Source organism: Ochotona curzoniae, unplaced genomic scaffold (assembly GCF_017591425.1).
Source record: "Ochotona curzoniae isolate NIBS_2020 unplaced genomic scaffold, NIBS_Ocur_1.0 contig_883, whole genome shotgun sequence".
Lineage (NCBI taxonomy): Eukaryota > Metazoa > Chordata > Mammalia > Lagomorpha > Ochotonidae > Ochotona > Ochotona curzoniae.
The window spans coordinates 18,789,673-18,802,137 of NW_024466599.1; the positions used below are offsets into that span (position 1 = coordinate 18,789,673).

At 56.3% G+C, this 12,465-nt stretch overlaps 2 protein-coding genes across 11 annotated transcripts; one reads left to right on the top strand and one right to left on the bottom strand.

The window, feature by feature from the left end:
* Positions 1–2,226: 2,226 nt before the first annotated feature.
* On the bottom strand, positions 2,227–6,750 carry EIF2B4 (eukaryotic translation initiation factor 2B subunit delta). 8 transcript variants are annotated; one of them, XM_040992977.1, is made up of 13 exons: positions 6,704–6,749; positions 6,277–6,320; positions 5,907–6,024; positions 5,509–5,700; positions 5,184–5,266; positions 4,682–4,773; positions 4,393–4,507; positions 4,160–4,236; positions 3,739–3,841; positions 3,409–3,536; positions 3,120–3,297; positions 2,585–2,765; positions 2,227–2,462 (listed from the first exon to the last, which is right to left on the bottom strand). In XM_040992977.1, the coding sequence occupies exons 1-13, from the start codon at positions 6,732–6,734 to the stop codon at positions 2,263–2,265; spliced, it is 1,542 nt and encodes a 513-aa protein (XP_040848911.1). In that variant the 5' UTR covers positions 6,735–6,749; the 3' UTR covers positions 2,227–2,262. The 8 variants fall into 8 exon arrangements, with proteins under 8 accessions (XP_040848911.1, XP_040848910.1, XP_040848909.1 ...); XM_040992976.1 differs by having other exon boundaries at positions 5,901–6,024; XM_040992975.1 differs by having other exon boundaries at positions 5,509–5,703; positions 5,901–6,024.
* Positions 6,751–6,975: 225 nt separating this feature from the next.
* On the top strand, positions 6,976–12,443 carry SNX17 (sorting nexin 17). 3 transcript variants are annotated; one of them, XM_040992981.1, is made up of 15 exons: positions 6,976–7,226; positions 7,675–7,713; positions 8,682–8,799; positions 9,318–9,382; positions 9,651–9,761; positions 9,847–9,937; positions 10,076–10,163; positions 10,389–10,458; positions 10,721–10,813; positions 10,906–11,109; positions 11,221–11,346; positions 11,469–11,546; positions 11,657–11,731; positions 11,817–11,858; positions 11,949–12,443. In XM_040992981.1, the coding sequence occupies exons 1-15, from the start codon at positions 7,164–7,166 to the stop codon at positions 12,060–12,062; spliced, it is 1,377 nt and encodes a 458-aa protein (XP_040848915.1). In that variant the 5' UTR covers positions 6,976–7,163; the 3' UTR covers positions 12,063–12,443. The 3 variants fall into 3 exon arrangements, with proteins under 3 accessions (XP_040848915.1, XP_040848916.1, XP_040848914.1); XM_040992980.1 differs by having other exon boundaries at positions 6,978–7,226; positions 7,675–7,749; XM_040992982.1 differs by lacking the exon at positions 7,675–7,713 and having other exon boundaries at positions 6,977–7,226.
* The last annotated feature ends 22 nt before the right edge of the window (positions 12,444–12,465 follow it).

The window sequence follows — 12,465 nt, forward strand, 5'->3', positions numbered from 1 at the left end:
CCCCAAGCAGCTGCAATGGATGGAGTTGAGCCAATTTGAAACCAGGAGATTTTTCCATGTCTCCCACGTGGGTACAGGGTCCCAAGGCTTTGGACATTCCTTGACTGCTTTCCCAGGCCACAAGCAGGCAGCTGGATGGGAAGTGGAGCAGCCAGGATTAAAACCGGCGCCCATATAGGATCCTGGCGCATTGAAGGAGAGCACTTTAGCTGCTATGCTATCACGCTAGGCCCACTCTTTTTTTTTTTTTTAATTTGGACAGTCAGATATAGAGAGGAGGAGAGACAGAGAAGATCTTCCGTCCATTGATTCACTAAGCGGCTGCAATGGCCGATCCAAAGCCAGGAGCCCAGAGCCTCTTCCAGGTCTCTCATGCGGATGCAGGATCCCAAAGCTTTGGGCTATTCTTGACTGTTTACCCAGGCCATAAGCAACGAGCTGGATGGGAAGCGGGGCAACAGGATTAGAACTGGTGCCCATATAGAATCCCAGCATGTTCAAGACAAGGACTTTAGCTGCTAATCTACCGCGCTGGGCCATGGCCACTCACTTTCAAGGCACCCTCTTTGTGCTGGAGCCATCTCTCCTGCTTATCTGCCTTCCATCCTTTCCCTAATATTAAACTAATTATCGTCAAGACCTTCACCAGCGAAGTTTTCAGCAGTCGGCTAGACCCAGTGTTGTCAACCTTGGTTACTTCCAATAAATACAGCTTACCTCAACCTTAATACCCCATTTGTCCATCTTGCTACGTTAAGTGCTCCTGACAGGCATGCAGAACGGATACCCAGGGTACCGAATCTGTATAAAAAGTGCCTATTATTGGGCCCAGTGTGGTGGCCTAGCAGCTAGCCATCGCCTTCCATGTGCTGGTTCTAGTCCCAGCAGCCCCATTTCCCATCAGCTCTCTGTTTGTGACCTGGGAAAGCAGTAGAGGACGGCCCAAAGTCTTGGAACCCTGCACCCACGTGAGAGATCCAGAAGAGGCTCTGGGCTCCTGGCTTTGGATTGGCTCAGCTCCTGCTGTTGCGGCTGCTTGGGGAGTGATCAGTGGACAGAAGCTCTTCCTCTCTGTATATCTGACTTTCAAATAAAAATAAAATAAAACTTAAAAACAAAGCACCTGGGTGACCTGCTGCCTGAGCTAATGTGGGCACTAATCTTAACCTCAGCGTTAAGTGCTCCCCTGGGTGACTTTGCCTCTCTTTGCCTGTTCTCTCGTCTACAAGGTCTCCTTTATGTCAGAGTTGATTTCCTCCCAAATGTCTGGCATGTGAGATGCTCAGTAAAGTGACTGCTGCTTTGGATAGCTTCTGGTCACCACACTGACCCTCCCTCAGCCTGCAGCACCTGCCTGGAGTCTCCACAGAGGTCTGAGGTTAAGTGGCTGGGGACAGGAGAGGCTAGGAAGGAATGGGTGTCATAGTATGGTGTAGGAGGACATTGTGACCCTAGAGGGTCAGCAAGCACAGGATTACACTTGGACAATATTTGTATGATAAACAGAATGGGTGTCTTTTGTGTGACTGAATATCTTTTGCATGAGAACAAACGAATGGCTACCTTCTGTACACCTGATGGCATATCATTTGTATAAGAACAGTGGAGTGGAAAGTATGTGTATGAGAACACTTGGTGGAATATACAAGACAAAAGGACTTCCAAAGAAAAGCATAGAAACAGTTGATGGGTTTGTTGATGAGCTAAATACCTCCACCCTAATCCTATACGCCCCTCAGTGTGTAAAGTCTGTTGCCACTAATAAACTTTGGCTATTGATCATCAGTCAGTAGTCCATGCGTGTTATTATTGGCTCCGTGCACCAAGTCCATCGCTGCAGGACAGCGACAGTATGGCACATTAAGCCATTGCTTGGGATGCCCACATCCGATACTAGAGTGCCTGGTGGCGTCCTGCCTACCCTGTTTTCCATTCACCTCTGTAATGCACGTATAAGATGGTAAATGATGGGCCAAGTGTTCGGGTCCCTGCCCCTCACCATGTGGGAGACCTGGATGGAGCTCACGGTTCTTGGCTTTGGTCAGCCCCAGCCCCACCGTTATGGGCATCTGGCAAGTCAGCCAGCAGATGGAAGATTTCCTGCTCTCTGCCACCCTGCCTTTGAAATCAATCAATCTTTTAAAATGAGAGAGAGGTTAGGCAATGTGCATGCCTTCCTTATGTGGCGTAGACGGTAAGATAGAGGGGCCAGAGAGCTGCCAAGGCTGAGGGTGTATGTCATTTATTGAGGTCATTTCCCCATCACTGGTCACTGCTCTTGACTCGCAGGACGACAGGAACTGAACTGCAAGGGATCATGCCCAGCTCCGTGATCACCAGATCCACGAGCTCAGGTGGAGTGACGTCATAGACGAGATTCAACAACCGTAGGGATGGTTGGCTCTGCCAGTCAGCCAGGGCCACATGATCGCCCCGCTCACACTGCAGGTCATCAGGGTCATCTGGAACGGGAGGTGCACCCATCATGTCCTTCTAGAATTAGCAGCGGTGTAACCCTCTCTCTCCCTCTAATGTTCTCAGTGTCCTGGAAGCTTTTTTCTGTCCCCCTCAGCCCAACCCTTACCTAGCTCGTTGGAGACAAAGGCATCAGTCTGCACACGTTCACAGAACTTGTAGGTTTCACAACAGACCAGCACTGGCACGTTATGGGCTCGAGCCACCAGGGCCAGCTGGGCTGTCCCCACCCGTGACATCACGGACCCGTTGGCCAGGAGTGCGTGAGCTCCCAATAGCACCTTAGAAACCTGTTCGATTTGGAGTGAGGAAGCAGAAGACAAACAAGCCATCAGTGCACAGTGAAGCCCTGGAGAGCAGAAAGAAGGCTCTCTTCGGAGAACCGCCGGCCGTGGGCCCAGCAACCTCCCACAGAATTTGAGTGACTTTTGTCCCATTCTCTGCTGGTGACTACTAGCTTAATATAATCTTCTTGTTGAGAGTGACACGGTGCGACACAGCAAGTTGCAGGTACTTCTGCCAAACATACACCTGGCTACATCATCCTGACACTTCTAAGTAACCGTAACCCTAGGGAGGTAGGACTGCCTGTAATCCCAGAGTCTTTTTCTCTCTAATTTCAGAGTCCTTCCCTCTGCCCTCACCTCTGGGAGGACGTAAGAAGCTGCAGAAATGAGCAGGTACGAGGCGGGGACTCCGGCACGGACCAGAAAGCGCAGCATGTGCCTTCCCTCCAGCCGGGGCCGGCTGTCCACCACCACCACCCGAAACTGCCGGCCCTCACTCCAGGCCTCCTGAAGGATCCGCGATACCAGGGAGGAGCTGCAGCGAGAGGAGGAACCCTCTGTGAAGATCCCTCCCAGATGCCAGCTCACTGCCAAGGGCAGGGTGGGACCCCACCTCCCCAGCTCTCTCGCCAAGTCTGCACCGTACCATCCATACACCAGGATCACATCTCCATTGCTGATCTTCTTGGAGGCTAAGCGCACGATTGCCTGTGCGGCCAGCACAATCTTCTCTTGCACATACCGATCAATCGCTGCCCGGAGTTCTGCCTTGGCCTAAATGGAGGGCGCACGACACTCAGGGACCAAGAGGTGGACACCTTTTCTCTCTGGACTGTCCTGCTGGGCACTCAAGGTGAGCTCAAAGGACACAGAAGAACAGGAGTCAAAGCACCCAGGCACACCCTCAACCTGAAGCCCAGAGCAGCCAGGGTGTGTCCTTGGCATGTCTGCTCACTGCACCCTTCCCACTCATCACCTCCTCTTCCCGCTTGGTGCTGCTCACACCGGTGATCTCCTTGTTGAGGAACTTGATGGCGTTGTACATGCTGGCCGACAGGGGGCGGCACTGAGTCAGGAAGCTACAAAAAAAAGATACAATGTAAAGCTAGACTTACTTTAGTGGCAAACGTGTGGAACCCATGCCTTTCAGGTCCCATGTCCTTTCTGAACTTCTCTCACATGCACCATGTGTGTTCGAAAGGCTGTAATGCCAAAAGAAGCTTATGGCCAATTTCACTTTCCACAGACTTTCTAAAGTAGCCTTGGGAACCTTACAAGACACTGTAGTGTAACAGACTTACACACTGTGAAACACTGCTTCAAAGAACAGGAAAATGAAAATAGAGGAGAAGGCCAGGTGAGTGAGGTGGGTGTGTCCTGGCATGGCCTGTCCTCACCTGATGTAAGGCTTAAGCTTCGCCACCAGGTCCCTGCAGAGCTCCTCACTGGGCGGTGTCATGTAATCCTCGATCACCTGGATGGCACACAGGTTCATGAGCAGACAGCCCCCTGACCCAGCTGGGGCCCAGCCTCACAGAGGAGGACAGTCCTGAGGGGGCCCCAGAGACCACCCCGGGCGAGGGAGGGCGTGTGTGGGTGCAGGGGAGATGGGAGAGAAGGACAGGCCTACCTGCTGTAGGGCCCGGAGCAGGGCGATGCAGCGGGCGTTGGAGCCGCCGATGAGGCCCTGGGAGTAGCGCAGGCCGAGCCGCACCATGGCTGGGTGGATCACAGAGGATGGGATGCTGATGGGATGGCGGTGTCACAGGCTTTGCAAGGGGGCTTGAGCACGCACTGCCCACCTGCCCCGGTGAGAGGGCCGTCCTTCACCAGCACACACGCCCCCGTGCCTAGACTTCCAACTGCCAGACCAACACCCCCCAAGACTTAACAGAGGTGATGGTTTTGTGGTCTCCTACCTCATGTACTGGGTCAGGGAGTTACGTCTGCTGTACTGGGGCAGGTGGGAGAAGAGACTGACTTTGGAGCCATAATCCTTTCGAATTGGAACCTTGCCGGAAGAGGGGAACAGATCAGGAAGGAGGTTGCCAACAACGTGACCAATGCCACTCTGTTCACCGCAATATCCATCCTTCTCCAGGGTCCTCCCAACTTGGCCCCAAACTCATTCAGACCTCCCAAAATGATCAACTTAAAAAATTCATCTGCTATAGAGGTAGGGGATTTTGAATTGTCCCTGTGGTTGCTCCAGCAGCCCACATAACTTTGCTGGCCTTAGGTTGCAGGGTCCACCCCTGCCACCCCTGCTGTGGCCCATCCCTCCCCCCCCCCCCAAGCTCCCTGCTGCGGCCCATTTCTCCCCCTCAGCTCTCTGCTGCGGCCCATCTGCCTGGGATCTCCCTGCTGTGAGCCATCTCCCCAGGATGTGGCCCATCTCCCCGGGAGCTCCCTGCTGCGCACCTGCTGTCGCTCCGGTTTTCTTGCAAGCCTTCTCAGAGGGACAGGGTCATCCACCTGGATGTGCTCAGTGAGTCGCTTTACTCCTACAACGTAACAACCAGGTAGGTTTGGAAATGGGAAATCTGTTCTTCCGGTATTAGGGGCATCATCGAGGAAAAAGCAAGTGGGGGAGTGCAGGGAGAACAGGAAGAAACAGGAGCAGAATGGGGTAGAGGGCAACACTGTGACCTCTGCCTTCAGAGGTGAGGCCTCAGGGGGGAAGAAAGCTATTTGACTGCCAGTAGTCCTGGGAGTCGGGGGCATGTGGGTTTTGCACCCAAGTTACCTGAAGCAGCTTCCGCAGCCACGCTGGGCGAGGCCTGGGCAGACTGCCCTCCTGACTCCCCCTTCCTTGCCTGCTTCAGGGCCCGCTCGGCCTCCTGCTTGGCCCGGCGCTCAGCGCGCAGCTCAGCCTTGCTCCGGCAAGCTGGGCCTTTCTCACCAGCAGTGCCAGGTCCTGGTGGCTCTCTGGCTGGGACTACTAAAGGTACAAGGAAGAGATGTGGCTAAGGCCAGAGCTATCTGTCCCCTGGCCAAAGCTTCTCTCCCTGTTTATGTCTGCCCCCCACCCCCGTCCCCCGCCCCGTGCCAGCTGGTTTGGCTTCTCCCTTACCCCCCACCACACCTCCTGCCAGCAGGCTCCACACCCCCAGCCCTTTGGCATAAAGACCCCGGCACCTGGACATGCTGCAGGAGCAGCTTCTGTTGCAGTGCCCTTTTCTTCTTTCCGTTTCTTTTTCTGCTGTTTCTTTTCCTTCCGAAGCTGCAGCTTCTCTTCTTGGGTCATCTCCTTCCCCCCGGCCTGGGACACACAAAGACGTGGAAGCACTAGGGACGCTTACAAAATTCCCACAAGGCGAAGTTCCCAAGCCTCCCTAATTCCCCCAAGGGAGTCCCGAGCCGCAGACGCCGGCCGTCAGGGGGCGGCAGATCTGACAGCTCCCGCAGCTGTCCGGAACGACCGAACCGGGGTGGAGTTGGGGCTCTATGAGCCGGGCACAGCTCTCCCCAGCGAGCCCAGGACAGGCGGTGGGGCAGGACAAGGCTCACCTACCCCAGGCCGAGCAGAGAGCTCCGTTTTCATGCCGGATCCCGAGTCTGTATCAGAAAACAGGGCGCAGAGTGAGCCAGAGAGGCTGCGGGAGGGCCTGGCGGCGCTTGGGCCGGAGGCGGCCGGCTGCCGGCTGGGCATGACCACGGCTCCGGCGCCTGGCGCCGGCAAGCCAGGGACCCGCGTGGGGACGCACTGCGCGGCAGGATCAAAGCCAAGACGTGGGGTGGCGAGGGAGGGACGAAGGCGGGGTCACCCATCTTCTCGCCCCCGCCGGTGCGCAGTGCGGGAATGCGCCCGACACGAGTACACCAGAGTCCCGCGTGCCGGCGGGACGAGAACGAGAAGGCCCCAAGGAGCTCTAGGCCCAGCGACACCTCCGGAGCTGGTCGGCCCGCGTGCCCGGCGGAGCTCCAGGCTCCTCACTCACCCTCGCGAACAGCCACAGCCACAGCAGCCATCGTACTCCTACCTAAGCTCCGCCCGCCGGGTCACTGGGCCGTCCCAGGAACTTGCTCCGCGGTCACCAAGACTACAGCGCCACCTGGGCTGGAGGCCGAGACGCCGACGAAGACACCGTGCAACCCCACGAGGACTACAATTCCCGACGTGCATTGGGCACCGCCCCGGAATACGGGTTGCGGAGAGAGACATCTTCCCTGTGGTCTAACCGTCCTTAAAGGATCCTCCTGCTTTTTAAGACTACAGTTCCCGGCATGCCCGGGGTACGGCTCCCAGAGAGTCGACGTCCAACAGCCTTCCCACTTTGGACCTCAGGCGCCCAAAATGGCGAGTGAAGCTGCGGGCTCTCGCTGAGTATCGGAGACGAACGTGCAGAGCCGCTGCGACCGTCAAAGCCCGGAACCCGGCCGGGCCCTGCCGCTGGGAACATGCACTTTTCCATTCCTGAAACCGAGTCCCGCAGCGGGGACAGCGGCGGCTCCGCCTACGTGGTGAGGAGCGGCCGGAGCCCGGCCGGGCAGGGGCGGGGATAACGGGCCGAGCCCTCTCCGGGCAGCTTGCAAGGACCCTGGCCGCCACCGCAGGGCTTGCTCCTGAGCCGCTGAGCCGCTGACCCCCGACGGCCTCGCTGGAAGCTGATGTCAGTACTCAGATTGATACAGAGGTCGTCGTAGCACCTGCAGGCCTTTTGTTCGGCCGGTGGCCTTTCCCCAGGCTAGGCCTCGGCATTCCTGGCCTCTTGGGAGGGGAGATGGCTGCGTAAGGAGGCTTAGTTCGCTCCCTACTGGTGCATCTGCCTCGGGACCTGGTCCTGGAGGTACACAGGCGCCGGAGTTCTCTGCGCTTTGCTCAGACCGAGCAGTGTCAGGCCACTTCCGGCCAAGGAGTGAGCCTGGATGCTGACCCTAAAACTATCCTTGCCTGCTTTTGTGTCCTTAGGCCTATAACATCCACGTGAATGGAGTCCTGCACTGTCGGGTGCGCTACAGCCAGCTCCTGGGGCTGCACGAGCAGGTGGGACTTGCACGCCTGCCTTGGAACAGCGATCTGCCCATTCCTACCTTTGGGGACCAATATCTCCCTCTCCCCTTCATTGCAGCTCCCCTTGCGCTGTAGCCTTTAATCACTGCCACAGGGGAAGGTGGAGTGCTTTATCTACCCCTCTGACGCTTCCGGGGAAACTCCCTGTCAGCCCCAGCACCTCCTCCCCCACTGCTCACTTCCTCCTTCCCGGTTCTCTGTCCTGTTGAGCACCCTTTTCAGCTTCGACCCTTGCACGGAGTCTGCTCATCTGACTGCCACCATGCACCCCTCCTGTCTGTGCTGCAGCTTCTAATTCTATACCCCCCGCTTCCACAAGCCACCCACCCATGTCCCTGTGTGCCCCCTGGCTCCTTCCCAATGATCACTAACATATCTGATGTTGGGGTTTCTGTGCCTTCCTCAGCCAATTGCGAGCTCCATGTGTTTAACTCAGTAGAGTCTGGGATCCATAGATGATAATTAATCTTGCTGTCTGGAGCCAAGGACCTAATCTCCTGAGGGCCCACCCAAGTTCTGCCACCACGAATGGGGTTCGCAGATCTGCAAAGGGCCTTGCTCAGGGCTCTCAATATGCAGCCCTGACTTAGCTAGTGCTTCACTAACCGTGTGTGTGCTTAACATCTCCCATCATCAAGCCCCTTTGCTTCTGGGGAGCGTTAGAAAAACAAGGGGTGCTTGGCCCAGTGGAACCCCCCACGTTGCATGGAGGGGCTGCCTTCTGCCCTCTGCATAAGATAGCTGCCCTGTCCCTGAGCCCCTGAGAAGCTCCCTCCACCAAGGGTGCTGCTTCCCAGACACCAGGGTAGAGAGGGGAGCAGTCACCGAGGGAAGGGAATTGAGTCTCCATCACTTCTTCTCATTGCCTATGTTTATGCGAAGGGTTTATCTCTTTCTCTAAATAGCTTCGGAAGGAGTATGGGGCCAATGTGCTTCCTGCATTCCCCCCAAAGAAGCTGTTCTCTCTGACACCTGCTGAGGTAGAACAGAGGAGAGAGCAGTTAGAGAAGTACATGCAAGCTGGTGAGTGGTCGGAGGGAACTTTTTAGCCTGAAGACTTAATGGGGAAAGACTTGAAAAACTGCTGGTCCTAGAGAAGGTCCTCCGTTCGTTTCCAGATCTGGGAAACCTCTTTACTGGATCTGTTACTTAATGAGCAAAGTGACTAGACTGCAAGCATGCGGAACTGTCTGTTCTGGCAAAGCAATTTGGGTACTAACATCTCAGAGATTAATTGCATAAAGCTAGACGGAAAGCAACTTAGATTGGTGGGGAGAACTTAATTTGTGTCCGACCTGCTTTAGATTAACATCCTTGTTATTTCCCTGGTTCTGTAGACTGGACCCAACTAGATGGCAGCCAAGGGTGGGGCAGGTGAAGAATTAATGCAAACAGTGAGTGAGGTGAGGCCAGCTGGGGATGTGGCAGGCTACCATCAGCCCAGGAAATGGGGCCGGAGGGGGGACACCTACTAAAGAGGAAGTCTGGGGGAGCAGGAGTGCCTCTTGAGGTACAAGAACATTATTCTCTCGTCCCCACAGTTCGACAAGACCCACTGCTTGGGAGCAGTGAGACCTTCAATAGTTTCTTACGTCGTGCTCAGCAGGTAAGGCTTGGGCTGAGATCCTGATTCAAGGGAAGATCCTCACAGGACAATGACAGGGCTCTAAGAGGAGACTTTCTGGCAACTTTTTGTTGTTGCTGTTATTGTTTGGAATGACACTTCTTGACTGATGGGAGTTAAGGGAAACCCAGTCTGGATTTACGTGGCTGAGAACTAAGACTGGAGAGGGGTGTAGACATGGAGCCTTGGGGGAAGCGTCCCCCCAGACTCTATGCATGTGCTAACAAGGCTGCGTTGCCCGACTCCACAGGAGACCCAGCAGGTGCCCACGGAGGAGGTCTCCTTGGAGGTGCTGCTCAGCAATGGGCAGAAAGTGGTGGTTAATGTGCTAACTTCTGACCAGACTGAGGACGTCCTGGAGGTGAGCTGCTTGTTTTGTACGACCCTTCCCCCCTGCTCCAGGCCTCCACTTTGAGGGTGACTGAAACCCTTGTTCCTGTCCCCAGGCTGTGGCTGCAAAGCTAGATCTTCCAGATGACTTGATTGGCTACTTTAGTCTCTTCCTAGTTCGAGAAAAAGAGGATGGAGCCATGTCTTGTGAGTGTCCCTGTCCTGGACTGCTGCCCTGTGCTCCCAGCAGCCCTGAGCCTGCTGCCATTGCCCCGTCCCTTGTGGCCTCAGGGCACTGCTTCCGGAGGCTTGGGACATTTGCCTTTTCTCCCTTGTAATTCACAGTTGTGCGCAAGCTGCAAGAGTTTGAGCTGCCTTACGTATCTGTTACCAGTCTTCGGAGTCAAGAGTATAAGATTGTGCTAAGGAAGAGGTCAGGGCTGGACCTGGAGGAGGGGGAGTGTGCCAGATTGGGTTAAAGGGACATACACTGAGACAGAAAAGGGAGTAGTGCTGGCCGTTTCCGCTGGGCCTCGTGAGCCTCCTCCCACCATGCATCCATTAGCGCTCCACATTGCCTGTGGAGCCCATTTCCAGTCCTGCCTCTTGCCTTACCCCAGCTTAGTGCATTACCCCTCTCCACCCCTTGGCCTCACAGTTACTGGGACTCTGCCTATGATGACGATGTCATGGAGAACCGGGTTGGCCTGAACCTGCTTTATGCTCAGGTGAGCTTGGTGGTGCTGCCTCAGAACCCTTCCCCTGAAGATGATTCCACTGTCCCAGGAAAACTCACATCTGTCCGGCTGTTGAGGACATTCTAGAGTACTGTTAGGGCTGTGACACAACTTCTGCTCTCCCCTACTTTGTGAGCAGATAAGGTCAAGGACCCATTGCAAGCAAGTAGGGGGCTAAGGTCAGGCTGTCCAGAGAGAACTCCGGACACTTTCTGAGCGTGCTGACTGGGAACCTCGGTCTGTTCTGCTGTAGACCGTGTCGGACATCGAGCGTGGGTGGATCCTGGTCACCAAGGAGCAGCACCGGCAGCTTAAGTCTCTGCAAGAGAAAGTCTCCAAGAAGGAGGTGCGCTCTGCCTCGGGCTCCCTCTAAGGGGGTTGCCATCTCCTGACTGTCCTGCTCCCTCCTAAGCTGCTCACTTGGTGGCCATTTTCCAGTTCCTGCGGCTGGCCCAGACGTTGCGACATTATGGCTACTTGCGCTTTGATGCCTGTGTGGCTGACTTCCCAGAGAAGGACTGTCCCGTGGTGGTGAGCGCAGGCAACAGCGAGCTCAGCCTCCAGCTCCGCCTGCCTGGCCAACAGCTCCGAGAAGGCTCCTTCCGGGTCACCCGCATGCGCTGCTGGCGGGTCACCTCCTCTGTGAGTTGGGGTGACTGGCAAGAGTAGCCTTCTGGAGGGCGGGGCCAGCCAAACCTTGAGCTACAGTGGTTCGGGACGAATCCAGCCAGGTAACTCTCCTTCCTCCTCCAGGTGCCATTGCCCAGTGGAGGCACAAGCAGCCCTGGGCGGGGCCGAGGCGAGGTGCGCCTGGAACTGGCTTTTGAATACCTCATGAGCAAGGATCGGCTGCAGTGGGTCACCATCACCAGCCCCCAGGTGTGAGCTGACCCTCAGACCTCTTCTGGAACCCCTTAGGTGCCCCCATCCAGGGCCTCTAGGCCTCCGTGTGTGAGAGCCCAGGCCTTGGGGGTCAGCCTGAACTCTCCTGTTGCCCTCAGGCCATCATGATGAGCATCTGCCTACAGTCCATGGTAGACGAGCTGATGGTGAAGAAGTCAGGCGGCAGTATTCGAAAGGTAGGCCAGGCAAACCTGGGATAGGCGTGGCAGCCCAGAGAGGGTAGGGAAGCAGTGGGGCTTCTTAAGGCCAAGGCCCTGCCCTCATCTGCATCTGTCTGTATCCCTAGATGCTCCGCCGACGGGTGGGGGGCACCCTGAGACGCTCAGATAGTCAGCAAGCGGTGAAATCCCCTCCACTGCTGGTAAGTAGCAGCCCTGGTTGGCATGCCTGCTTCCAACCTCGCTGTCCTGGCCGCAGTCTGATGCATCTGCCTCCTGTTCCCACAGGAGTCGCCCGACGCCAGCCGGGAGTCCGTGGTCAAACTCTCAGTGAGTAGTGAGAACACTGGTGAGGCTGGCACTTGCCGGGGGTGCGTGAGTGCCAGCCCTCTGACCCCCCCCACCCTGCCTCTGTTACAGAGTAAGCTGAGTGCGGTGAGCTTGCGGGGGATTGGCAGTCCCAGCACGGATGCCGGTGCCGGTGATGTCCACGGCAATTTCGCCTTCGAGGGCATTGGAGATGAGGATCTGTAGTCTCCACTGCTTCGATGTCTGCCCTCTACCCGAGAACTTTGCAGAAACTTGCCCTGTGCCTGTGTCCCCCAAACTGGGTGGGGGGGGGGTCCTTTTCTTTCTCCCCTTCTCACGGCCAGGGGCCTAACACACCTCTCTCCTTGTCCCCTGGGCTGGCTGCAAAGGATCGCCCCCCTCCCCTTTTCAAAGCTGGCCCACAATGCCAAATTAGCATTTAGTGTTTTGCACAGAGTCTGAGGGACCAGGCCTGCCTGCCTTGCGGAGGGACACAGCTACCCTGGGCTGCTCAGGCTTCCCAGGGACATGGGCCAAGGACATGGGCACAAGTCTGTAGGGTCTGGCCCAGCTCCCTGTCATTAAACTCAGCTGGATTGCTGTCTACCTCTGGTTCCCCTCTCTCTGC